General features: G+C 51.1%; 1 protein-coding gene across 1 annotated transcript in view; it reads left to right on the forward strand.

The window, feature by feature from the left end:
• The window catches only part of CTC1 (CST telomere replication complex component 1), a 27987-nt gene extending 466 nt beyond the window's left edge, over positions 1-27521 (forward strand). Inside the window, 24 exon segments of the mRNA XM_088446023.1 lie at positions 3181-3323; positions 12663-12909; positions 13557-13762; positions 16549-16684; positions 17473-17757; positions 18161-18289; positions 18376-18602; positions 18799-18973; positions 19061-19213; positions 20054-20162; positions 22345-22426; positions 22521-22827; positions 22910-22999; positions 23689-23781; positions 23866-23940; positions 23943-23996; positions 23998-24124; positions 24194-24356; positions 24472-24543; positions 24641-24785; positions 24857-24918; positions 26250-26412; positions 26509-26626; positions 27312-27521. Coding sequence (XP_088302149.1) covers positions 3181-3323; positions 12663-12909; positions 13557-13762; positions 16549-16684; positions 17473-17757; positions 18161-18289; positions 18376-18602; positions 18799-18973; positions 19061-19213; positions 20054-20162; positions 22345-22426; positions 22521-22827; positions 22910-22999; positions 23689-23781; positions 23866-23940; positions 23943-23996; positions 23998-24124; positions 24194-24356; positions 24472-24543; positions 24641-24785; positions 24857-24918; positions 26250-26412; positions 26509-26626; positions 27312-27478 — 3528 coding nt within the window. The 3' untranslated portion in view covers positions 27479-27521.

Here is a 27521-nt window from a genome sequence, read left to right on the forward strand (position 1 = left end):
TGTTATGTCACAGGTTAGTGCCTGGCATGGTGCGTGTGATGCAGTCAGTGCTGATAGTCCCTGTTATGTCACAGGTCAGTGCCAGGCATGGTGCTTGTGATAGTGCTGATAGTCTCTGTTATGTCACAGGTCAGTGCCAGACATGGTGCGTGTGATAGTGCTGATAGTCTCTGTTATGTCACAGGTCAGTGCCAGGCATGGTGCTTGTGATAGTGCTGATAGTCTCTGTTATGTCACAGGTCAGTGCCTGGCATGGTGCTTGTGATAGTGCTGATAGTCTCTGTTATGTCACAGGTTAGTGCCTGGCATGGTGCGTGTGATGCAGTCAGTGCTGATAGTCCCTGTTATGTCACAGGTCAGTGCCAGGCATGGTGCTTGTGATAGTGCTGATAGTCCCTGTTATGTCACCGGTCAGTGTCAGGCATGGTGTGTGTGATAGTCAGTGCTGATAGTCACTGTTATGTCACAGGTCAGTGCCTGGCATGGTGCTTGTGATAGTGCTGATAGTCTCTGTTATGTCACAGGTCAGTGCCAGGCATGGTGCGTGTGATAGTGCTGATAGTCCCTGTTATGTCACAGGTCAGTGCCAGGCATGGTGCGTGTGATAGTGCTGATAGTCCTTGTTATGTCACCGGTCAGTGCCAGGCATGGTGTGTGTGATAGTCAGTGCTGATAGTCCCTGTTATGTCACAGGTCAGTGCCAGGCATGGTGCGTGTGATGCAGTCAGTGGTGCTGATAGTCCCTGTTATGTCACAGGTCAGTGCCTGGCATGGTGCTTGTGATGCAGTCAGTGCTGATAGTCCCTGTTATGTCACAGGTCAGTGCCAGGCACGGTGCGTGTGATGCAGTCAGTGCTGATAGTCCCTGTTATGTCACAGGTCAGTGCCAGGCATGGTGCGTGTGATGCAGTCAGTGCTGATAGTCCCTGTTATGTCACAGGTCAGTGCCAGGCATGATGCGTGTGATACAGTCAGTGCTGATAGTCCCTGTTATGTCACAGGTCAGTGCCAGGCATGGTGCGTGTGATACAGTCAGTGCTGATAGTCCCTGTTATGTCACAGGTCAGTGCCAGGCATGGTGCGTGTGATGCAGTCAGTGCTGATAGTCCCTGTTATGTCACAGGTCAGTGCCAGGCATGGTGCGTGTGATGCAGTCAGCGCTGATAGTCCCTGTTATGTCACAGGTTAGTGCCAGGCATGGTGCGTGTGATATTGCTGATAGTCCCTGTTATGTCACAGGTCAGTGCCAGGCATGGTGTGTGTGATGCAGTCAGTGCTGATATTCCCTGTTATGTCACAGGTCAGTGCCAGGCATGGTGCAGTGATTGTCCCTGTTATGTCACAGGTCAGTGCCAGGCAAGGTGCGTGTGATACAGTCAGTGCTGATAGTCCCTGTTATGTCACAGGTCAGTGCCAGGCATGGTGCGTGTGATGCAGTCAGTGCTGATAGTCCCTGTTATGTCACAGGTCAGTGCCAGGCATGGTGCGTGTGATGCAGTCAGTGCTGATAGTCCCTGTTATGTCACAGGTCAGTGCCAGGCATGGTGCGTGTGATGCAGTCAGTGCTGATAGTCCCTGTTATGTCACAGGTCAGTGCCAGGCATGGTGCGTGTGATGCAGTCAGTGCTGATAGTCCCTGTTATGTCACAGGTTAGTGCCTGGCATGGTGCGTGTGATGCAGTCAGTGCTGATAGTCCCTGTTATGTCACAGGTCAGTGCCAGGCATGGTGCTTGTGATAGTGCTGATAGTCTCTGTTATGTCACAGGTCAGTGCCAGACATGGTGCGTGTGATAGTGCTGATAGTCTCTGTTATGTCACAGGTCAGTGCCTGGCATGGTGCGTGTGATGCAGTCAGTGCTGATAGTCCCTGTTATGTCACAGGTCAGTGCCAGGCATGGTGCTTGTGATAGTGCTGATAGTCTCTGTTATGTCACAGGTCAGTGCCAGGCATGGTGCGTGTGATAGTGCTGATAGTCTCTGTTATGTCACAGGTCAGTGCCTGGCATGGTGCTTGTGATAGTGCTGATAGTCTCTGTTATGTCACAGGTCAGTGCCAGGCATGGTGCGTGTGATGCAGTCAGTGCTGATAGTCCCTGTTATGTCACAGGTCAGTGCCAGGCATGGTGTGTGTGATAGTCAGTGCTGATAGTCCCTGTTATGTCACAGGTCAGTGCCTGGCATGGTGCTTGTGATGCAGTCAGTGCTGATAATCCCTGTTATGTCACAGGTCAGTGCCAGGCATGGTGCGTGTGATGCAGTCAGTGCTGATAGTCCCTGTTATGTCACAGGTCAGTGCCAGGCATGGTGCGTGTGATGCAGTCAGTGCTGATAGTCCCTGTTATGTCACAGGTCAGTGCCAGGCATGGTGCGTGTGATACAGTCAGTGCTGATAGTCCCTGTTATGTCACAGGTCAGTGCCAGGCATGGTGCGTGTGATACAGTCAGTGCTGATAGTCCCTGTTATGTCACAGGTCAGTGCCAGGCATGGTGCGTGTGATGCAGTCAGTGCTGATAGTCCCTGTTATGTCACAGGTCAGTGCCAGGCATGGTGCGTGTGATGCAGTCAGCGCTGATAGTCCCTGTTATGTCACAGGTCAGTGCCAGGCATGGTGCATGTGATATTGCTGATAGTCCCTGTTATGTCACAGGTCAGTGCCAGGCATGGTGTGTGTGATGCAGTCAGTGCTGATATTCCCTGTTATGTCACAGGTCAGTGCCAGGCATGGTGCAGTGATAGTCCCTGTTATGTCACAGGTCAGTGCCAGGCAAGGTGCATGTGATACAGTCAGTGCTGATAGTCCCTGTTATGTCACAGGTCAGTGGCAGGCATGGTGCGTGTGGTGCAGTCAGTGCTGATAGTCCCTGTTATGTCACAGGTCAGTGCCAGGCATGGTGTGTGTGATAGTCAGTGCTGATAGTCCCTGTTATGTCACAGGTCAGTGCCAGGCATGGTGTGTGTGATGCAGTCAGTGCTGATAGTCCCTGTTATGTCACAGGTCAGTGCCAGGCATGGTGCGTGTGATGCAGTCAGTGCTGATAGTCCCTGTTATGTCACAGGTCAGCGCCAGGCATGGTGCGTGTGATACAGTCAGTGCTGATAGTCCCTGTTATGTCACAGGTCAGTGCCAGGCATGGTGCGTGTGATACAGTCAGTGCTGATAGTCCCTGTTATGTCACAGGTCAGTGCCTGGCTGCAGGCTGCTCGGAGTCATGTCCTGGATTATCTGTGTGAGGAGAGCAGGGGCAGAGGGGCAACTGATATCTTTGATGGCGTCATCCAATGTCTCCAGACACTTTGCACCCAATTACCTCTCAGCTACAGGTATTTACCTCCGTTACACTCTAAGGGGTAAATTTACTAAAGTGAGAGTTTTTAGAAGTGAGGTTTAAAAGTGATGTTGCCCATAGCAACCAATCAGATTCTACTTAACATTTAACTAGCACCTTCTAGAAGATAATAGCTAGAATCTGAATGGTTGCTATGGGCAACATCACTTTTAAAACTCACTTCTAAAAACTCTCACTTTAGTAAATTTACCCCTTAGAGCTGCATGATCCCCATGATTAGTCCTAAATGTTCATTTTCCCATCAATAGTCTTAAGGCCCCCATACACGGTTTGATATGCACCTTGCGATACGATGGCCGAAATGCCGGCACCCCCCTCCCCCACCCGCATAGCGCTGCATGGGATCGTACATTGCTCCCCCAGAACAACTGAACATGCAGAAAGATCTGGAGGTTCGATGTACGATCCCACGGGAGCGGGCACTGGCCGATATAACCACACACGGAACGTTATAGCAGCGATATCGTTCCAGTTCATCGGATCGGCTGCTATATTGCACCGTGTATGGGGGCAGTGTGTTCAGTAACAGTCCTAGATGTGCAGTGTGCTCAGTAACAGTCCTAGATGTGCAGTGTGCTCAGTAACAGTCCTAGATGTGCAGTGTGTTCAGTAACAGTCCTAGATGTGCAGTGTGTTCAGTAACAGTCCTAGATGTGCAGTGTGATCAGTAACAGTCCTAGATGTGCAGTGTGTTCAGTTACAGTCCTAGATGTGCAGTGTATTCAGTAACAGTCCTAGATGTGTAGTGTGTTCAGTTACAGTCCTAGATGTGCAGTGTGCTCAGTAACAGTCCTAGATGTGCAGTGTGTTCAGTAACAGTCCTAGATGTGCAGTGTGTTCAGTAACAGTCCTAGATGTGCGGTGTGATCAGTAACAGTCCTAGATGTGCATTGTGTTCAGTAACAGTCCTAGATGTGTGGTGTGATCAGTAACAGTCCTAGATGTGCATTGTGTTCAGTAACCGTCCTAGATGTGCAGTGTGCTCAGTTACAGTACTAGATGTGCAGTGTGATCAGTAACAGTCCTAGATGTGCAGTGTGCTCAGTAACAGTCCTAGATGTGCAGTGTGCTCAGTAACAGTCCTAGATGTGCAGTGTACTCAGTAACAGTCCTAGATGTGCAGTGTGCTCAGTAACAGTCCTAGATGTGCATTGTGTTCAGTAACAGTCCTAGATGTGCAGTGTGTTCAGTTACAGTACTAGATGTGCAGTGTGCTCAGTAACAGTCCTAGATGTGTAGTGTGCTCAGTTACAGTACTAGATGTGCAGTGTGCTCAGTAACAGTCCTAGATGTGCATTGTGTTCAGTAACAGTCCTAGATGTGCAGTGTGTTCAGTTACAGTACTAGATGTGCAGTGTGTTCAGTAACAGTCCTAGATTTGTAGTGTGTTCAGTTACAGTACTAGATGTGCAGTGTATTCAGTAACAGTCCTAGATGTGTAGTGTGCTCAGTAACAGTCCTAGATGTGCAGTGTATTCAGTACTAGACGTGCAGTGTATTCAGTTACAATCCTAGATGTGTAGTGTGCTCAGTAACAGTCCTAGATGTGCAGTGTATTCAGTACTAGACGTGCAGTGTATTCAGTTACAGTCCTAGATGTGTAGTGTGCTCAGTAACAGTCCTAGATGTGCAGTGTATTCAGTACTAGATGTGCAGTGTATTCAGTAACAGTCCTAGATGTGCAGTGTGCTCAGTAACAGTCCTAGATGTGCAGTGTGCTCAGTAACAGTCCTAGATGTGCAGTGTGTTCAGTAACAGTCCTAGATGTGCAGTGTGCTCAGTAACAGTCCTAGATGTGCAGTGTGTTCAGTAACAGTCCTAGATGTGCAGTGTGCTCAGTAACAGTCCTAGATGTGCAGTGTGTTCAGTAACAGTCCTAGATGTGCAGTGTGCTCAGTAACAGTCCTAGATGTGTAGTGTGTTCAGTAACAGTCCTAGATGTGCAGTGTGTTCAGTAACAGTCCTAGATGTGCAGTGTGCTCAGTAACCGTCCTAGATGTGCAGTGTGCTCAGTAACCGTCCTAGATGTGCATTGTGTTCAGTAACAGTCCTAGATGTGCAGTGTGTTCAGTAACAGTCCTAGATGTGCAGTGTGCTCAGTAACAGTCCTAGATGTGCAGAGTGTTCAGTAACAGTCCTAGATGTGCAGTGTGCTCAGTAACAGTCCTAGATGTGCAGTGTGCTCGGTAACAGTCCTAGATGTGCAGTGTGTTCAGTAACAGTCCTAGATGTGCAGTGTGCTCAGTAACAGTCCTAGATGTGCATTGTGTTCAGTAACAGTCCTAGATGTGCAGTGTGTTCAGTTACAGTACTAGATGTGCAGTGTGTTCAGTAACAGTCCTAGATTTGTAGTGTGTTCAGTTACAGTACTAGATGTGCAGTGTATTCAGTAACAGTCATAGATGTGTAGTGTGCTCAGTAACAGTCCTAGATGTGCAGTGTATTCAGTACTAGATGTGCAGTGTATTCAGTTACAGTCCTAGATGTGTAGTGTGCTCAGTAACAGTCCTAGATGTGCAGTGTATTCAGTACTAGATGTGCAGTGTATTCAGTAACAGTCGTAGATGTGCAGTGTGCTCAGTAACAGTCCTAGATGTGCAGTGTGTTCAGTAACAGTCCTAGATGTGCAGTGTGCTCAGTAACAGTCCTAGATGTGCAGTGTGCTCAGTAACAGTCCTAGATGTGCAGTGTGTTCAGTAACAGTCCTAGATGTGCAGTGTGCTCAGTAACAGTCCTAGATGTGCAGTGTGTTCAGTAACAGTCCTAGATGTGCAGTGTGCTCAGTAACAGTCCTAGATGTACAGTGTGCTCAGTAACAGTCCTAGAAGTGCAGTGTGCTCAGTAACAGTCCTAGATGTGCAGTGTGTTCAGTAACCGTCCTAGATGTGCAGTGTGCTCAGTAACCGTCCTAGATGTGCAGTGTGCTCAGTAACCGTCCTAGATGTGCATTGTGTTCAGTAACAGTCCTAGATGTGCAGTGTGCTCAGTAACAGTCCTAGATGTGCAGTGTGCTCAGTAACAGTCCTAGATGTGCAGTGTGTTCAGTAACAGTCCTAGATGTGCAGTGTGCTCAGTAACAGTCCTAGATGTGCAGTGTGTTCAGTAACAGTCCTAGATGTGCAGTGTGCTCAGTAACAGTCCTAGATGTGCAGTGTGTTCAGTAACAGTCCTAGATGTGCAGTGTGCTCAGTAACAGTCCAAGATGTGCAGTGTGTTCAGTTACAGTCCTAGATGTGCAGTGTGTTCAGTAACAGTCCTAGATGTGCATTGTGTTCAGTAACAGTCCTAGATGTGTAGTGTGTTCATTTACAGTCCTAGATGTGCAGTGTGCTCAGTAACAGTCCTAGATGTGCAGTGTGCTCAGTAACAGTCCTAGATGTGCAGTGTGTTCAGTAACAGTCCTAGATGTGCATTGTGTTCAGTAACAGTCCTAGATGTGCATTGTGTTCAGTATCAGTCCTAGATGTGTAGTGTGTTCAGTAACAGTCCTAGATGTGCAGTGTGTTCAGTTACAGTCCTAGATGTGCATTGTGTTCAGTATCAGTCCTAGATGTGTAGTGTGTTCAGTAACAGTCCTAGATGTGTAGTGTGTTCAGTAACAATCCTAGATGTGTAGTGTGTTCAGTAACCGTCCTAGATGTGCAGTGTGTTCAGTAACAGTCCTAGATGTGCAGTGTGATCAGTAACAGTCCTAGATGTGCAGTGTGTTCAGTAACAGTACTAGATGTGCTGTGTGCTCAGTAACAGTCCTAGATGTGTAGTGTGCTCAGTAACAGTCCTAGATGTGCAGTGTATTCAGTACTAGACGTGCAGTGTATTCAGTTACAGTCCTAGATGTGTAGTGTGCTCAGTAACAGTCCTAGATGTGCAGTGTATTCAGTACTAGACGTGCAGTGTATTCAGTTACAGTCCTAGATGTGTAGTGTGCTCAGTAACAGTCCTAGATGTGCAGTGTATTCAGTACTAGATGTGCAGTGTATTCAGTAACAGTCCTAGATGTGCAGTGTGCTCAGTAACAGTCCTAGATGTGCAGTGTGCTCAGTAACAGTCCTAGATGTGCAGTGTGTTCAGTAACAGTCCTAGATGTGCAGTGTGCTCAGTAACAGTCCTAGATGTGCAGTGTGTTCAGTAACAGTCCTAGATGTGCAGTGTGCTCAGTAACAGTCCTAGATGTGCAGTGTGCTCAGTAACAGTCCTAGATGTGCAGTGTGCTCAGTAACAGTCCTAGATGTGTAGTGTGTTCAGTAACAGTCCTAGATGTGCAGTGTGTTCAGTAACAGTCCTAGATGTGCAGTGTGCTCAGTAACAGTCCTAGATGTGCAGTGTGCTCAGTAACCGTCCTAGATGTGCATTGTGTTCAGTAACAGTCCTAGATGTGCAGTGTGTTCAGTAACAGTCCTAGATGTGCAGTGTGCTCAGTAACAGTCCTAGATGTGCAGTGTGTTCAGTAACAGTCCTAGATGTGCAGTGTGCTCAGTAACAGTCCTAGATGTGCAGTGTGCTCAGTAACAGTCCTAGATGTGCAGTGTGTTCAGTAACAGTCCTAGATGTGCAGTGTGCTCAGTAACAGTCCTAGATGTGCATTGTGTTCAGTAACAGTCCTAGATGTGCAGTGTGTTCAGTTACAGTACTAGATGTGCAGTGTGTTCAGTAACAGTCCTAGATTTGTAGTGTGTTCAGTTACAGTACTAGATGTGCAGTGTATTCAGTAACAGTCCTAGATGTGTAGTGTGCTCAGTAACAGTCCTAGATGTGCAGTGTATTCAGTACTAGATGTGCAGTGTATTCAGTTACAGTCCTTGATGTGTAGTGTGCTCAGTAACAGTCCTAGATGTGCAGTGTATTCAGTACTAGATGTGCAGTGTATTCAGTAACAGTCCTAGATGTGCAGTGTGCTCAGTAACAGTCCTAGATGTGCAGTGTGTTCAGTAACAGTCCTAGATGTGCAGTGTGCTCAGTAACAGTCCTAGATGTGCAGTGTGCTCAATAACAGTCCTAGATGTGCAGTGTGCTCAGTAACCGTCCTAGATGTGCAGTGTGTTCAGTAACCGTCCTAGATGTGCAGTGTGCTCAGTAACCGTCCTAGATGTGCAGTGTGCTCAGTAACCGTCCTAGATGTGCAGTGTGTTCAGTAACAGTCCTAGATGTGCAGTGTGTTCAGTAACAGCCCTAGATGTGCAGTGTGCTCAGTAACAGCCCTAGATGTGCAGTGTGCTCAGTAACAGTCCTAGATGTGCAGTGTGCTCAGTAACAGTCCTAGATGTGCAGTGTGTTCAGTAACAGTCCTAGATGTGCAGTGTGCTCAGTAACAGTCCTAGATGTGCAGTGTGTTCAGTAACAGTCCTAGATGTGCAGTGTGCTCAGTAACAGTCCTAGATGTGCAGTGTGTTCAGTAACAGTCCTAGATGTGCAGTGTGTTCAGTAACAGTCCTAGATGTGCAGTGTGCTCAGTAACAGTCCAAGATGTGCAGTGTGTTCAGTTACAGTCCTAGATGTGCATTGTGTTCAGTAACAGTCCTAGATGTGCATTGTGTTCAGTAACAGTCCTAGATGTGTAGTGTGTTCATTTACAGTCCTAGATGTGCAGTGTGCTCAGTAACAGTCCTAGATGTGCAGTGTGCTCAGTAACAGTCCTAGATGTGTAGTGTGTTCAGTAACAGTCCTAGATGTGCATTGTGTTCAGTAACAGTCCTAGATGTGCATTGTGTTCAGTATCAGTCCTAGATGTGTAGTGTGTTCAGTAACAGTCCTAGATGTGCAGTGTGTTCAGTTACAGTCCTAGATGTGCATTGTGTTCAGTATCAGTCCTAGATGTGTAGTGTGTTCAGTAACAGTCCTAGATGTGTAGTGTGTTCAGTAACAATCCTAGATGTGCATTGTGTTCAGTAACAGTCCTAGATGTGCAGTGTGCTCAGTAACTGTCCTAGATGTGCAGTGTGTTCAGTAACAGTCCTAGATGTGCAGTGTGCTCAGTAACAGTCCTAGATGTGCAGTGTGTTCAGTAACAGTCCTAGATGTGCAGTGTGCTCAGTAACAGTCCTAGATGTGCAGTGTGCTCAGTAACAGCCCTAGATGTGCAGTGTGATCAGTAACAGCCCTAGATGTGCAGTGTGATCAGTAACAGTCCTAGATGTGCAGTGTGCTCAGTAACAGTCCTAGATGTGTAGTGTGTTCAGTAACAATCCTAGATGTGCAGTGTGCTCAGTAACCGTCCTAGATGTGCAGTGTGTTCAGTAACAGTCCTAGATGTGCAGTGTGATCAGTAACAGTCCTAGATGTGCAGTGTGTTCAGTAACAGTCCTAGATGTGCAGTGTGCTCAGTAACAGTCCTAGATGTGCAGTGTGTTCAGTAACAGTCCTAGATGTGTAGTGTGCTCAGTAACAGCCCTAGATGTGCAGTGTGATCAGTAACAGCCCTAGATGTGCAGTGTGATCAGTAACAGTCCTAGATGTGCAGTGTGTTCAGTAACAGTCCTAGATGTGCATTGTGTTCAGTAACAGTTCAAGATGTGTAGTGTGTTCAGTTACAGTCCTAGATGTGCATTGTGTTCAGTAACAGTCCTAGATGTGCAGTGTGTTCAGTTACAGTCCTAGATGTGCATTGTGTTCAGTAACAGTCCTAGATGTGCATTGTGTTCCGTAACAGTCCTAGATGTGTAGTGTGTTCAGTTACAGTCCTAGATGTGCAGTGTGTTCAGTAACAGTCCTAGATGTGCAGTGTGCTCAGTAACAGTCCTAGATGTGCAGTGTGTTCAGTAACAGTCCTAGATGTGCAGTGTGTTCAGTAACAGTCCTAGATGTGCAGTGTGTTCAGTAACAGTCCTAGATGTGTAGTGTGTTCAGTAACAGTCCTAGATGTGCAGTGTGCTCAGTAACAGTCCTAGATGTGCAGTGTGCTCAGTAACAGTCCTAGATGTGTAGTGTGTTCAGTAACAGTCCTAGATGTGCAGTGTGCTCAGTAACAGTCCTAGAAGTGCAGTGTGCTCAGTAACAGTCCTAGATGTGCATTGTGTTCAGTAACAGTCCTAGATGTGCATTGTGTTCAGTAACAGTCCTAGATGTGCAGTGTGTTCAGTAACAGTCCTAGATGTGCAGTGTGTTCAGTAACAGTCCTAGATGTGTAGTGTGCTCAGTAACAGTCCTAGATGTGCAGTGTGCTCAGTAACAGTCCTAGATGTGCATTGTGTTCAGTAACAGTCCTAGATGTGCATTGTGTTCAGTAACAGTCCTAGATGTGCAGTGTGTTCAGTAACAGTCCTAGATGTGCAGTGTGTTCAGTAACAGTCCTAGATGTGCATTATTTTCAGTAACAGTCCTAGATGTGCAGTGTGCTCAGTAACAGTCCTAGATGTGCAGTGTGCTCAGTAACAGTCCTAGATGTGCAGTGTGCTCAGTAACAGTCCTAGATGTGCATTGTGTTCAGTAACAGTCCTAGATGTGCAGTGTGTTCAGTAACAGTCCTAGATGTGCAGTGTGCTCAGTAACAGTCCTAGATGTGCAGTGTGCTCAGTAACAGTCCTAGATGTGCAGTGTGTTCAGTAACAGTCCTAGATGTGTAGTGTGTTCAGTAACAGTCCTAGATGTGCAGTGTGCTCAGTAACAGTCCTAGATGTGCAGTGTGCTCAGTAACAGTCCTAGATGTGCAGTGTGTTCAGTAACAGTCCTAGATGTGCATTGTGTTCAGTAACAGTCCTAGATGTGCAGTGTGTTCAGTAACAGTCCTAGATGTGGAGTGTGCTCAGTAACAGTCCTAGATGTGCAGTGTGCTCAGTAACAGTCCTAGATGTGCAGTGTGTTCAGTAACAGTCCTAGATGTGCAGTGTGTTCGGTAACAGTCCTAGATGTGCAGTGTGTTCGGTAACAGTCCTAGATGTGCAGTGTGTTCGGTAACAGTCCTAGATGTGCAGTGTGCTCGGTAACAGTCCTAGATGTGCAGTGTGCTCAGTAACAGTCCTAGATGTGCAGTGTGCTCAGTAACAGTCCTAGATGTGCAGTGTGCTCAGTAACAGTCCTAGATGTGCAGTGTGCTCAGTAACAGTCCTAGATGTGCAGTGTGTTCAGTAACAGTCCTAGATGTGCAGTGTGTTCAGTAACAGTCCTAGATGTGTAGTGTGTTCAGTAACAGTCCTAGATGTGCAGTGTGCTCAGTAACAGTCCTAGATGTGCAGTGTGTTCAGTAACAGTCCTAGATGTGTAGTGGGTTCAGTAACAGTCCTAGATGTGCAGTGTGCTCAGTAACAGTCCTAGATGTGCAGTTTGCTCAGTAACAGTCCTAGATGTGCAGTGTGTTCAGTAACAGTCCTAGATGTGCATTGTGTTCAGTAACAGTCCTAGATGTGCAGTGTGTTCAGTAACAGTCCTAGATGTGGAGTGTGCTCAGTAACAGTCCTAGATGTGCAGTGTGCTCAGTAACAGTCCTAGATGTGCAGTGTGTTCAGTAACAGTCCTAGATGTGCAGTGTGTTCGGTAACAGTCCTAGATGTGCAGTGTGTTCGGTAACAGTCCTAGATGTGCAGTGTGTTCAGTAACAGTCCTAGATGTGCAGTGTGCTCAGTAACAGTCCTAGATGTGCAGTGTGCTCAGTAACAGTCCTAGATGTGCAGTGTGCTCAGTAACAGTACTAGATGTGTAGTGTGCTCAGTAACACTCCTAGAATTGTAGTATTTCTAGTAATGCTCATATTGGTGCCTTAGCCTATCAATAGTCCTAGAGTTGCAGTGTCTCCAATAACCATCATAGAGGTGCAATATCCCATCAATAGTCTTATAGGTGTAGTATCCCCAGTAACAGTCCTAGAATTGCAGGGTTCTGTTTCATACTAGAGGCGGTGTAAGATCCCCAGTGATCTACCATAGACATAGTGTCCTCAGTGGTGGTCCTGGCGGTGTAGGGTTCCCAGTGTCGGTCCTGGTGGCGTAGGATCCCCAGTGGCAGTCTTGGTGGCATAGGGTTCCCAGTGTCGGTCCTGGTGGCATAGGTTCCCGTTTGGCAGTCCTGGCGGCTTTGCGTTCCCCGGTGGCAGTCCTGGCGGCTTTGCGTTCCCCGGTGGCAGTCCTGGCGGCTTTGCGTTCCCTGGTGGCAGTCCTGGTGGCTTTGCGTTCCCTTGTGGCGGTCCTGGCGGCTTTGCTTTCCCCGATGGCAGTCCTGGCGGCGTAGGGTCCCCGGTGGCGGTCCTAGAGGTGACATGGGAATGTTGGTGGCTATCCCTAGATGTACACTCTCTTTTTATGGCTATTAGTGCTGCCAGGTGATGCAGTGTATATACTACTTGCAGTGTACAGTAATCTATATTCTCTTATACCCCCTCACCCAGTCTCACCCCAGTATCTCAGCTCCTCTCCCTCCAGCGCTCCCCATGTGTCTCCCTCTTGGGCTGGGACACAGAACAGTTCCAGCAATGGAGCCGTGAGGGGTCCGAGCAGATGACAGGAACCGACGCCATCCTGCCAAGAGCCCGTCTCCTCCTGGTCGGATACATATCAGACCACCTCCAAGGAGGCAACATAGTGCATGATGGGAACTTGTATATCAGAGACGCCAGTGGCTACGTATCGTGTGAGGTAAGAGGTATATATATGGTATACAGGTGTGATCTCGTGTAATCACGCAGGATACAAACAATAGCCATCAAGCACCCATTGGCCACAATAGAGCTCTGTTATTAACACCTACAACCACTTACATGTCACCTTTCATTAATCTGACTTCTCTAAGGAGACATCTGATTAGTTGCTATGGGTTACAGCACACCATTGCTCACTGGGCCCGATTCAGACCCACTGGCTAGGCTGCGTTCGCACGTAGCCTGCCGATGTTTGCATTGTGTGCATGCGTACGCGAACCTGTCCATGCGATCGCCCCTTGTGCATAGACGCCTCGCTAGCTCGAGTCACAGGAGAAGCCGATTGTTGCATACACTTCCTGGAGATTAGTGGGCATCTTAACACAGGCTGGTGGGCGTCTAAATACACACCACGATCGCACGCCAAGACATAGTGGGCGTGCTAATGCCTTGCCGTGTGATCGCGGGATTTGCATGGATTGGCAGCTGACGGCTGCGTGCAAACGCATCTAGCGAGCGGGTCTGAATCGGGCCCTCTGTACCAACCACAGTGACTAATAATCCCTGCTATACACACAGTTGCCACTAGATGGCAGTACTACCCAGATCTACCCATGGCAACTACACTATTGTCTTTTTCTGCAGGTGGCGCAGTTTGATTTGTCTTTGCTGGGGTCCCTGGTTGTTCTTCCATGCTGGTCTTACATTCCTACGCAGCATGGAGGGGGCTATGTGGAGGTACTGTCGCCCCCTATCCCACTCACACCATCTGTGGCAAGGCAAGACGTGCCAGGTCCTGCCAGTGTCATAGCCATTACACCAGAATGTGCTTTTCAGCTCCTAGGCAACAGGTAATGGGAGATGTAATTCCCGTGTTCTCTACTGGCTTCTCCCATCCCGGTGTCTTCTTCCTGCCACCTTCTCCCATCCCGGTGTCTTCTTCCTGCCGCCTTCTCCCATCCCGGTGTCTTCTTCCTACCGCCTTCTCCCATCCCGGTGACTTCTTCCTGCCGCCTTCTCCCATCCCGGTGTCTTCTTCCTGCCGCCTTCTCCCATCCCGGTGTCTTCTTCCTGCCGCCTTCTCCCATCCCGTTGTCTTCTTCCTGCCGCCTTCTCCCATCCCGGTGTCTTTTTCCTGCCGCCTTCTCCCATCCCGGTGCCTACTTCCTGCCGCCTTCTCCCATCCCGGTGTCTTCTTCCTGCCGCCTTCTCCCATCCCGGTGTCTTCTTCCTGCCGCCTTCTTCCATCCCGGTGTCTACTTCCTGCCGCCTTCTCCCATCCCGGTGTCTTCTTCCTGCCGCCTTCTCCCATCCCGGTGACTTCTTCCTGTCGCCTTCTCCCATCCCGGTGTCTTCTTCCTGCCACCTTCTCCCATCCCGGTGTCTTCTTCCTGCCGCCTTCTCCCATCCCGGTGTCTTCTTCCTGCCGCCTTCTGCCATCCCGGTGTCTTCTTCCTGCCGCCTTCTCCCATCCCGGTGTCTACTTCCTGCCGCCTTCTCCCATCCCGGTGTATTTTTCCTGCCGCCTTCTCCCATCCCGGTGCCTACTTCCTGCCGCCTTCTCCCATCCCTGTGTCTTCTTCCTGCCGCCTTCTCCCATCCCGGTGTCTTCTTCCTGCCATCTTCTCCCATCCCGGTGTCTACTTCCTGCCGCCTTCTCCCATCCCGGTGTCTACTTCCTGCCGCCTTCTCCCATCCCGGTGCCTACTTCCTGCCGCCTTCTCCCATCCCGGTGTCTTTTTCCTGCCGCCTTCTCCCATCCCGGTGCCTACTTCCTGCCGCCTTCTCCCATCCCTGTGTCTTCTTCCTGCCGCCTTCTCCCATCCCGGTGTCTTCTTCCTGCCGCCTTCTTCCATCCCGGTGTCTACTTCCTGCCGCCTTCTCCCATCCCGGTGTCTTCTTCCTGCCGCCTTCTCCCATCCCGGTGACTTCTTCCTGTCGCCTTCTCCCATCCCGGTGTCTTCTTCCTGCCGCCTTCTCCCATCCCGGTGTCTTCTTCCTGCCGCCTTCTCCCATCCCGGTGTCTTCTTCCTGCCGCCTTCTGCCATCCCGGTGTCTTCTTCCTGCCGCCTTCTCCCATCCCGGTGTCTTCTTCCTGCCGCCTTCTCCCATCCCGGTGTCTTCTTCCTGCCGCCTTATCCCATCCCGGTGTCTTCTTCCTGCCGCCTTCTCCCATCCCGGTGTCTTCTTCCTGCCGCCTTCTCCCATCCCGGTGTCTTCTTCCTGCCGCCTTCTCCCATCCCGGTGTCTACTTCCTGCCGCCTTCTCCCATCCCGGTGTCTACTTCCTGCCGCCTTCTCCCATCCCGGTGCCTACTTCCTGCCGCCTTCTCCCATCCCGGTGCCTACTTCCTGCCGCCTTCTCCCATCCCGGTGCCTACTTCCTGCCGCCTTCTCCCATCCCGGTGTCTTCTTCCTGCCACCTTCTCCCATCCCGGTGTCTTCTTCCTGCCGCCTTCTCCCATCCCGGTGTCTACTTCCTGCCGCCTTCTCCCATCCCGGTGTCTTCTTCCTGTCGCCTTCTCCCATCCCGGTGTCTTCTTCCTGCCGCCTTCTCCCATCCCGGTGTCTTCTTCCTGCCGCCCTCTCCCATCCCGGTGTCTACTTCCTGCCGCCTTCTCCCATCCCGGTGTCTACTTCCTGCCGCCTTCTCCCATCCCGGTGTCTTTTTCCTGCCGCCTTCTCCCATCCCGGTGCCTACTTCCTGCCGCCTTCTCCCATCCCTGTGTCTTCTTCCTGCCGCCTTCTCCCATCCCGGTGTCTTCTTCCTGCCGCCTTCTCCCATCCCGGTGTCTACTTCCTGCTGCCTTCTCCCATCCCGGTGTCTACTTCCTGCCACCTTCTCCCATCCCGGTGCCTACTTCCTGCCGCCTTCTCCCATCCCGGTGCCTACTTCCTGCCGCCTTCTCCCATCCCGGTGCCTACTTCCTGCCGCCTTCTCCCATCCCGGTGTCTTCTTCCTGCCGCCTTCTCCCATCCCGGTGTCTTCTTCCTGCCGCCTTCTCCCATCCCGGTGTCTACTTCCTGCCGCCTTCTCCCATCCCGGTGTCTTCTTCCTGTCGCCTTCTCCCATCCCGGTGTCTTCTTCCTGCCGCCTTCTCCCATCCCGGTGTCTTCTTCCTGCCGCCCTCTCCCATCCCGGTGTCTACTTCCTGCCGCCTTCTCCCATCCCGGTGTCTAATTCCTGCCGCCTTCTCCCATCCCGGTGTCTACTTCCTGCCGCCTTCTCCCATCCCGGTGTCCTCTTCCTGCCGCCTTCTCCCATCCCGGTGTCCTCTTCCTGCCGCCTTCTCCCATCCCGGTGTCTTCTTCCTGCCGCCTTCTCCCATCCCGGTGTCCTCTTCCTGCCGCCTTCTCCCATCCCGGTGCCTACTTTCTGCTTCCCTTCATTCTCCAATTTCTTGTCCTTTTCTGCCTTTCCCGGTTCCCGCTGCCCCCTCTGCCTTTCCCGGTTCCCGCTGCCCCCTCTGCCTTTCCCGGTTCCCGCTGCCCCCTCTGCCTTTCCCGGTTCCATGCTCACTCTGATTCCTGACTCTTTTTCGATGTCTCCTCTCTATCCTTTTTGATCCATTCCTGTAACCCACTCTATACCAACATCTGTCTTCATGTTACCGCTACCTTGTTCCCTGTTCTCCCAGGTCCCATCCTCGGGGATTTCGTGTTTCAGTAACCGGACGGCTGTCATGTGTAACATCACTTGTCCAAATCCGGAGCAAAACGTTCTTTTCCTTCTTACTTCGAGATACAAAAACTTCTGTTCCTGTCATTGTTCAGGTGAGTGTGTTACCCTGCAGGGGGAGGGACAGACTCATAGCTCCCTTCTGTCTGTGTCACCCTGCAGGGGGAGGGACAGGCTCATAGCTCCCTTCTGTCTGTGTCACTGTGTCACCCTGCAGGGGGAGGGACAGGCTGAAAGCTCCCTTCTGTCTGTGTCACCCTGCAGGGGGAGGGACAGGCTCATAGCTCCCTTCTGTCTGTGTCACTCTGCAGGGGGAGGGACAGGCTCATAGCTCCCTTCTTGTCTGTGTCACTGTGTCACCCTGCAGGGGGAGAGACAGGCTCATAGCTCCCATCTGTCTGTGTCACTGTGTCACCCTGCAGGGTGAGAGACAGACTCATAGCTCCCTTCTGTCTGTGTCACTGTGTCACCCTGCAGGGGGAGGGACAGGCTCATAGCTCCCTTCTATCTGTGTCACCCTGCAGGGGGAGGGACAGACTCATAGCTCCCTTCTGTCTGTGTCACCCTGCAGGGGGAGGGACAGGCTCATAGCTCCCTTCTGTATGTGTCACCCTGCAGGGGGAGGGACAGGCTCATAGCTCCCTTCTGTCTGTGTCACTGTGTCACCCTGCAGGGGGAGAGACAGGCTCATAGCTCCCTTCTGTCTGTGTCACTGTGTCACCCTGCAGGGGGAGGGACAGGCTCAAAGCTCTCTTCTGTCTGTGTCACTGTGTCACCCTGCAGGGGGAGGGACAGGCTCAAAGCTCTCTTCTGTCTGTGTCACTGGAGGGACAAACTTTCATCTTCCAATCTGTGTCACTGTTTTTATTATTATCTTTCACAGGTTCCGTCCAAGCTCTCCTGGTACCACGCTCTCCATGTGGGTGACACGTATGAAGTGACCTCCCTCTTCGTGTCCTCTTTACGTGGCTCTTCTCAGCATGTTTTTGCGGTGACCTCCTCTTCCCTCCTTCTCTGTCACCCCCCACTTTCTTCACTTCCCTCCGCCCCTCTATGTGAGCGTTCAGAAGACCCGACGCCTCCCGGAGAGGATGAAATAACCCCCAGCCGCCCGCAGGAGGCAGCGAGGGAGGGACACCGTAAGGAATCCAAGACTTTAACCTACCAGGTGAGGAGACGGGGTGACCACTATCATTGCCCACACTAAGGGGTGGCATTCACTACTGCCGGGCATCAGCTCAGTAATACATCTCCGGAGACGGGACAGACCAGCAGGTAGGGGGGCACCACCACAAAGACCAGCAGGTAGGTATGTGACCGGTACGCCTAGCAGAGAAGTGCATCATAGGAAAGGCTAGCGGGAAATCTCCTGCAGAATATTCATAAGTAATAATTCTACAACCGTTTCCAGGTGGGAAATCACAGATTGTTTTATTGTGTTGGATATTTTGTGCAAATTTTGCTTCCGTCTCATTAAGTTGCTGTGAACTTATAATAACCAATGAGATATTTTGCTTTTAATGGTGTAACTTGTTCCAGACCCATAACTTGCTGCTCCTCTTCTACCTTAGGGGGTGATAACACGTGTCCGAGATGCCCGTGCCGGTCTCTATGAGCTGGATGGGGCAGTGGTCCTGTGCACGGCGTACACACAGCTGCGGAACGGAGGGAGGGGACTGAGGCGGGGAGCCAGGGTGGAGGTGAGAGCTTGGGGCACAGGGATACGTTACGGCATGCCACCCTCACGTGGTGACTTTGCATCACTCTCTCTCTCTCTGTCTCTCAGGTGTTTGATGCTCACCTCCAGCAGTCTCCCAGCCCTCTCTTCCCCACTCTCGTGGTCTCCTGCTGCCTGAGAAGTAGGGTCACGATCCGCCACTTCTCACGGCTCAGCTCTCCGTCTCCTTCTTTTACTGGAACCGGCAATGTTCACCTCCACCTCCTCTTCCGCTACCGGCTGAGTCTCCCGGAGTATCTGTGGGTGTGTGACATGGTGGAGAGGGCGCAGGAGAAGTAAGCTCCAGGGCGGAGGGTCGGGGGGAGGATGGTATCAGGAGGGACACGTATGAGGGAACCTGTAGAAGTGGAGGAGGTTCTCTTGGATAGAGAACAGGGAAGGGCTTAGTGTGGACCGTGTAGTCCGCTATACGTGTAGTCAGTATGGAGATATGAGAATGTGTTACAGCCATGTTTTTATCTGGTCCTTTAGACTGTGTCCTCGTCTGGTCAGACAGCGCTGCATCGCAAAATCCCCAGGTTCTAGTCCTCAGGGCCTCACGGAGAAGCTCCTGGGCCCCACGCTTTCCCCCTTTACTGATGGGAGGTGTGAGAGGGACCTGCAGAAAGAGATGCTGGCGGACCCTCATGACTGTCCTTTACGGGAGGTAAGAGACCAGTAGGGCGGGGGGCTAATGGGTCACGTGTGGTGTCCATGATCTAATGACGATGTCACTTTTCCACCTCTTCCTCAGTACTCTCCCCTCTCTCCTCCCTGGTGTCTCCCTCCCCTCTCTCTAATCCCCTCTCTAGTGTCTAACTCCCAGTATCTCCAGAGAGAGGAATCCAACCGCAGTCCTCACTGGTCCCATTACTCTGTGCCGTTAGACGACCTGTCCCCCCCTCATGTGAGTCCCGTCGCAAAAACTTGTTGTCGTTTGGGTGGGGTCTTGTGTAACATGGTCCATCAGATTCCGTGCTGCCACTAGTAGTCAGTAGTATGTGATCGCTGGCGTGTACTTATAGATACAGCACTGTACTAAATACATGCAGGCATAGAGGAGGAACATACTGTCTGTATGTACTCTGTGCAGTAATATACGCTGACACGGAGGAGGAACATACTGTCTCTCTGTACTCTGGGCCTAATTCAGACCTGCTGGCGAGCGCTCGCAAGCAGGTCGATGTTAGCTCAGTGCGCATGACGGAGGGGGCTCCGTCATGTGCATGCGCGAGACCCGAATAGCGATGGCAAAGCCGTCGCTATGGGTCTCACACCAAAGGGGGCGTGCTGTTGATGGTGAGTGACAGCACGCCCCCTTTGGTAGGCGTGCCGGGGGCGTGGCTGGCCAGACGGAGGCGTTCCCATGGGAACGCCTACCGTCTGGGGCCGGCCCCACTGACATCACTAGTGATGTCAGTGGGAGTGCTCTCGGCTCTGATAGAGCCGAAAGCACTCCAGGGCTTGCGGCCACGAGACCCTACCGCAAGGGTCTCGTCGCAAGCCCGATGGTCGCGATGGTCTTGACCATCGCGACCATCATTTTGGCCGCTCGCATAAGCTGTGGGTGGTCACCCACAGCTATGCGAGCGGCCAGGAGGCCGTTCAAAAAAGAAAACAGCCCGGCCCTGATTCAGAGCGAGCGCTCTGTCAGAGCGTCCGGCTCTGAATCAGGCCCTCTGTGCAGTAATACACGTAGACTTGGAGATGTAACGTGTTGTTTCTATGTAACCCATCTCTGCCACAGGTCCTCCTTGGTGTGCTTCATGCTTCCTCCTCGGGATCCCTCCAATTAAAGGACCAAATGTCTACACTCACCTGCCTGATCCTGCCGCACCCCCCTATCGCCTGGTTAGGTGGGTTGAGAGAAGGTCTTTTCATTCACTACTGTGACGGACTCATTATCAACCAAGTCTGGACAACACTTTCTGTCACCTGGTCAGCACCCAGCCCTCCTGCCTCATGGTATTAAGCCCTCCTGTCCCACAGTATTCAGCACCCAGCCCTCCTGTCCCACAGTATTCAGCACCCAGCCCTCCTGATCCCCAGTATTCAGCACCCAGTTCTCCTGTCCCCGGTAATCGGCACCCAGCCCTCCTGTCCCCGGTAATCGGCACCCAGACCTCCTGTCCCCGGTAATCGGCACCCAGCCCTCCTGTCCCCGGTAGTCGGCACCCAGCCCTCCTGTCCCCGGTAGTCGGCACCCAGCCCTCCTGTCCCCGGTAATCGCCACCCAGCCCTCCTGTCCCACAGTATTAATCACCCATCCCTCCTGATCATTCCTGATATTCAGCACCCATCCCTCCTGATCATTCCTGATATTCAGCACCCATCCCTCCTAATCCCCAGTATTCAACACCCAGTCCTCCTGTCCCCTGTATTCAGCACCCAGCCCTCCTGTGCCCCAGTAATAACCAACCTGTTCGCCTGTCACACAGTAATCTGCACCCAGCCCTCCTGTCCCCTGGTAATAACCACCCAGCCCTCCTGTCCCCTGGTAATAACCACCCAGCCCTCCTGTCCCCTGGTAATAACCATCCAGCCCTCCTGTCCCCTGGTAATAACCACCCAGCCCTCCTGTCCCCTGGTATTAAACACCCAGCCCTCCTGTCCCCTGGTAATAACCACTGTGAGGACATGAGATGTGTGTTACAAATGTACTGGCAGCATCTCAGTCCTTGCAGAGATCAATTTACTTTTTAGTCCTTATGTGTTCCCCTTCCCATCTCCTAGTGTATGTGTGATCATTCTCAGGACACATATTTCCATTAGCATGTATATTATGTACTGTAATAATGTAAGTAATTGTAATGTTTAATATTGGATAAGCCTTGATGTTAGTCTGGTCCATATGTCTGTGTTATTCGGAACCACTAGAGCAAGGTGACACCTCCCAGAACAATAGACTCTCTAAGTTAATTCCCACCTCCCCAGGGGACGCTCAGGATTTACTCCTCCTTCCATTTGCCTGTTTTGTGCCTCATGTGAACCTGGTAGACTGAACGGAACCATCCCAGCAGGTGTTCGTCAGGGAAGTAATACCCAGAGGAGGTAGGAGAAAGTGACAGCATAAGGGACTCGCACCAATCAGGAAACGGTGCAAACCCCCCTGGGTGGTCACAATATCGTGGGAAATTTGAAGATTTCAAAACAGGTCACCGAAGGCAACTCCACATGTTAGTCGCTGACTTTGGCTAAGAGGTCTCGCTATGCCAAGGTGCTAGTGGAACGCATCACCAGTTCTGTGGATTTCTATTTTGGAAATTCTGCAAGGACCTATACGCTATTCATTGCTGTGTGTTCTGTGATTAGCTTCTACTGTATGGGGTCCTGGAAACATTTGGTTGGACCCAGGGACTATCACTGCTGTGTGATCTCTGGTAGTTTCTACGTGTGGGGTCCTGGAAACGATTGAGTGGACTTATGCGCTGTTCACTGCAGGTGTGATCAGTGATAGTTCCTACTGTGGGGACTGAGGGTCTCTAACTATTTTGTGGAATTGTTCTGGGACTGCCTCTGTCTGGACTGCTACCTGTTTATTGCCTGTTCACTGTATTTACCGCTTGTCCATACATATTATCTATTTCTGTGTGCTGTGGAAAAATAAATCATCACGTTGGTTTCATCTGCTCGGTGTCTGGGTGATTGAGAGAACCCCGTATCCTCACAACCACCCAGCCCTCCTGTCCTAACCACCCAGCCCTCCTGTCCCCTGGTAATAACCACCCAGCCCTCCTGTCCCCTGGTAATAACCACCCAGCCCTCCTGTCACACTGTAATAACCACCTAGCCCTCCTGTCACACTGTAATAACCACCCAGCCCTCCTGTCTCCCGGTAATCTGTACCCAGCCCTCCTTTCCCCCGGTAATAACCACCCAGCCCTCCTCGCACATCTAGTACCTCCCTCAGCAGGATCAGTACACTATGTAATAAACCTCATTGTTTCCAGTGAGTCTCGGGTTGTCTGAGCGCTCGTGCTGTATTGGTTGATGACGTGTCTCCCCCAGATTTGATTCCTCCTAATATTTCTCTCCTAGGCTGCGTCCTAGAGGTGCGTCAGTATCAGCTGGTGACAGAAAGAATCCGGGACAGGGAGACCGGAGAGGATCCTGGCAGCAAGTAACCAGCTCTTGTCTCTCTATAACAAACTCTCTGTGCTGCCACTCACTCTCCTCACCCTCCCTTCTCCTGTCTCACGTACGTCTCTCCTCAGGACTTACGCTGTATTCCTCACGCGGGATGTCCGAGTTCTTCACTCTTCCGATGGCTGCCCCTCTTGCACTGTCCCGGACTCCAACCTGCCCACGCCCAGTAAGGTGCCAAGATTAGAAGAGTCTTGGGCACAGCGCCACCTACTGATTGAGAGTCTGGAGGGCAGACTGATCATTCCTGGACATGACAAAGGGATTCAGTTCCAGGCGAGGGCTTCATGGGTGGATCTGCAGGAGCTGTCCCCACAGGAAGAGGACAGCGAGCCAGGGAGGGCGGCTAACACTAAGGGAGATGAACAGGTTTCTAAGGTAAGAAAGTGGGTCCCTTGGTCCCGATTGCAATCTCGGAGGCCATCCGCATCCTACTCCCACTGTATGTCTTTATTTACAGGTGCTCCTGCAGTTCTCTTCCTCCTCCATGCGATGGTTTCATTTCCTGCAACCCAACAGGCTGTATCGTATCACTGCGACAGGAGAACCGGTGAGATCCCACTGCTGCTCACTGTAATTACTGTGTCACCCTGCTGGGGGAGGGACAGGCTCATAGCTCCCTTCTGTCTGTGTCACCCTGCAGGGGGAGGGGGAGGCTCATAGCTCCCTTCTGTCTGTGTCACCCTGCAGGGGGAGGGACAGGCTCATAGCTCCCTTCTCTCTGTGTCACCCTGCAGGGGGAGGGACAGGCTCATAGCTCCCTTCTGTCTTTGTCACCCTGCAGGGGGAGGGACAGGCTCATAGCTCCCTTCTGTCTGTGTCACCCTGCAGGAGGAGGGACAGACTCATAGCTCCCTTCTGTCTGTGTCACTGTGTCACCCTGCAGGGGGAGGGACATAGCTCCCTTCTGTCTGTGTCACCCTACAGGGTGAGGGACAGGCTCATAGCTCCCTTCTGTCCGTGTCACTGTCACCCTGCAGGGGGAGGGACAGGCTCATAGCTCCCTTCTGTCTGTGTCACCCTGCAGGGGGAGGGACAGGCTCATAGCCCCCTAATTTCTGTGTCACCCTGCAGGGGGAGGGACAGGCTCATAGCTCCCTTCTGTCTGTGTCATCCTGCAGGGGGAGGGACAGGCTCATAGCTCCCTTCTGTCTGTGTCACTGTGTCACCCTGCAGGAGGAGGGACAGGCTCATAGCTCCCTTTATCCATATTTATAATATAGGATTTATATATTTTAGGACTCTGGGATATTTGATCTCTGCTCCCCGGAAATTCCGCCCGGTCCTCGGTGCCTCAAAGTCCACAGTGCCTGGACACTAGAAGATGTGGAGGTAAATAATTAGCGATGTTATTTTACATGTTGGGCCATGTGCCTTCCTCGTACACACACTGATCTGCCCATTGTGTATGTTCAGGCCCCCAAGCCTCTACCGTGCCAAGCTGAAGGTCTCGCCATAGAAGAAGCTTTAAAGGGCAGGTCAGTGACCCCCACGTGACTGACACAAGTCATCCGGATATGACTGGTATGTTGTTCACATGTAATGTGTTTTTTTTTGTTTTTTCTATTTTTCAGTTCACATGGCTCTCTGCTGTCTGTGACTGGGGTAGTGTCCAGCCGCTGCTTGTGCCACACACAGAGCACACGTGTACAGTCATCCAGAACACGTGCTCCCGGTAAGCGCGATACATCTCCTCACTCTGTAGCCTCGGTAAGACCCTGACACCCAGTATTCCCCCCCTCAGACAGCTTCCTGCCACACGGAGTCTCCCTCAAAGTGAACCTGACACAGCCTGACGGCCAATCATCTGCCTCTGTTTACCTGGATCTGTTTCAGGGCCCCTACCCGCTGGGGCTGCTCCCAGGGGCCACAGTATTCATGCACGGACTGGAGAGGAAAGTGTCCAGGTATTATCTCCATTCTCCTATTATCTGGGACCTGGTGTCATTAGATACCTGACTACTGCCCTGAAAGAGCAGTTCCAGAACGTAATGCTTAGGCATCCTTCTCTATCCACTTAAGGTCTGGCCGGCCCTACCTCCGAAGTGTGCCCACCACCTACCTAAGAGTCTTGAGCATCTCGGCAGCGAGCAGGTAAGTGGGCGATACTCGCAGTCCACTCTTTGAATTATTTTTTTTTATTAAAGAGTTATTCTGTTACTGAAGCAACGTCCGTCCTCCTCCTGGTCAGTGAGAATACATCCGTGCCCCCTCTTGCGCTGTTCAGGAACCTGCCCGGCCCATTGACACCACAACGCGCCATCTGCTCGGTGACCTGTGTCTTCAGCTTGACCCTGCACTGGGATTGCTCCTCGTGTGGAAGCACCTTCCTACAGGTAATTGTCCCAGTTCTGGGGCTTCTGGAGTTTCCTGCTGTCACCCGGCTAAATCTCCTCTCTGTCTCTAGGCCGCCTGCGACCGTTTCCCCTCCTGCACCTCTCCGTCTGGGATCTTCAGGGCCAAAGCCTGGTGAGTGCCCAGCTATACTCTGATAGGGACCCACCCTGGCAGCATCACCTCCACCGGCTGGAGCTCACGCAGCGAAACACAAAACGTCTGTATTTGGCGCAGGGTGGTGATGCGCCCTTGCACATCAGGTTCCCTCGACAAAGTGGAAGGTACTCTGGGCCTGATAGTTAGCGCACATCTCCCACGTCTTAAAAGTCTGCGTTCGCACAGGACCCGTTCTGCCCATGTGCAGTACAGGTCCAGGATCTCGCACACCGTTCCCCCAAACCTCTGCCTGAAGCAGGCAGAAGCATTGGGGGGGGGGGGGGTTGCTGGTAGTGTTGAATGCAGACTTCCTGGCCTCGCAGCTGCCAGGACCCGGCCAGGCTGCGGTAAGCTTCAGCTACCACAGCCTGGCCTATCGAGCAACCATCGTGGTCGCAGCGCTGGGATCGCAGATGCAGCAAGGAGATGTCTAGTCACCTCCTGCTGCATTTGAGATTGGACGGAACTGCACAGTCGCTTGTCTGCGGTTCAGCAATCCCCTCCATCTCTAAATCAGGCCCTGTGTGCAAACGTCACTTCAGTATCGCCCCTTTATAAATTAGACCTTATTTATGACAGCTCTTGTGTGCTTGTACTTTTCGTTGGGGGAACAAAGTGACCCTAAATGCTTCCTATGAAAAGTATAGGTAGTGAGAATGTCTGTGCACCCCCGCTCCACACGCCGTGGAACGCCCCGAGTAATGTAAATCACTGCCCCAGGGCAGCTGAACCGATATCCTTGGGGATGCAGCCTATCAATTCATCGGGTATTAATGAGCTTGCATTGTGTCTCATGCCTCAGCGTGGCTCTCAAGTAGATTAACAGGCTGCACATTGGGTCGGACCACACACATCATCATCCAAGTATTGTGGCGTGAGAGATGCGGGCGGGGAGGTTTTTTGGCGATAGAGCTGCTACATTTAAAGCGGCAGTTTGTTTTAAGGCAAAAACAACCTGGTTTTGCCTTTTAAATAAAGAAGCTGCTTTAAAATATCACGGCCTCATTGCCGAAATCTCCCCACCGCCCACATCTTTGGAGGTTATTACATTAGCGTGTATGGGTCTTCACTCTATGAAGCGCGAATTGGCTGTAAGATCCGCTTTGATGCCAGGTTCCTCGATTTCACTTTGCCGTGTGTAGGCGACATGTCTACGTCTACTTTACCGTTTAGACTTATCTAATTGACTATGGGGGCAGCGTGCGCCTGTTGCCGATTTATACAGGGAATTGATAAGATGAAGGTGGGAGTAACAGGAGTACAGGGGCTGAGATATGCTCATTCATCTCATCCCTTCATTGTCTCAGTGTGAAAGCGGAGGACGGAACAGGGGAGGTCCAGCTCTACCTCCAGGACGAGGCGGTCTGGATCATGCTGGGTGTGTCTCGCGACCTCTGGGAGGCATTGCAGGGGCGGGTCCTCTCCCGGGGGATGGTGACAGTGAAGAGTCGGGGGAGAAGCGAGATGCCGGTAAGTGCACCGCGGAGCTCATTAAGGGCAATCGTAAAAAAAAAAAAAGCGCAGCAACAAATCAGTCTGGTAACACGAGCGCACTTTCTGCCGCAGAGTGAAGAGAAAAGTGAAGACCCTCTCGTAGACTATCTGACGTTCCTAATGTCCCGGGCAGGAGTCTCCCGCCCCTTAATTCTGACATTCAGACAGCGTGGGGGAGTTCTACCTTCAGGTGAGAGATGAGATTAAAAAAAAAAAAAAAAAAAATCACCATCAGCTAATTGATATGAGGAAATCCCATTTCTGGCACCAATGTCATTTATTATTACAGAATATTATTACACAGCGCCAACTTCTCATACCAGCTGGTGTCAATACAGTAGCTAAATGCAACTGGCTCTGCTGTATGACTCTCTATAGCGGTTTCAAGCCTCATATACTGTAAATCTCCGCAGTCTGTGTGTATATATATTATGTTGGTACACTTTTTTTTATAGGTCGCGGGCCCCACAAACCTTAATCCGGCCCTGATAGATAATATTGTTATCTAAAAATACATAGTAAATTAACCACATACCAAGAAACTATTCTTTGTTTAGAAGAAATCGCACATTATGCCTTTTTATCCCAAAGTGCTTACAATTTAACGTCCAAATCTGTTTTCCTGTAACGTAACTGACTATGAAAGATAGCCCCGGGCCTAATTCAGAGGTGTATACAGTGCCGCTATTTACACAGATGAGCAATTGCGAGTGTTCTGCACGTGAGTCATACTTTGCATGTGTGTAATTTCCACATTTGCATATTTTCACAGTCGTAGAAATTCGCAGATACGGTGGCATTAGTGTCCATCTTTGAATCGGGCCCCCTCCTGTTCTTTATTCCTATAGATATTAATGCTTTGTCTCCGCCCCCAGCATTGCCACAGCCGACGCACTTCAGACGGGGTGAGCGAAATTACGTCACCCGTGTTCCTCTGTCGCCTGTGGTTACCTGTATACAGCTGCAGGAGGTGGAGCCTCGTGCACTATGTCACATGTTCAGAGACCGCAGCCAATCAAATCTCAGGGAAATTATTGTGTGAGCAAGAATGAGGCTTCCATGTTTTTTTCAAGTTAAATATGACA

The sequence above is a fragment of the Taudactylus pleione genome, unplaced genomic scaffold (assembly GCF_031769625.1).
Source record: "Taudactylus pleione unplaced genomic scaffold, aTauple2 ptg000393l, whole genome shotgun sequence".
Lineage (NCBI taxonomy): Eukaryota > Metazoa > Chordata > Amphibia > Anura > Myobatrachidae > Taudactylus > Taudactylus pleione.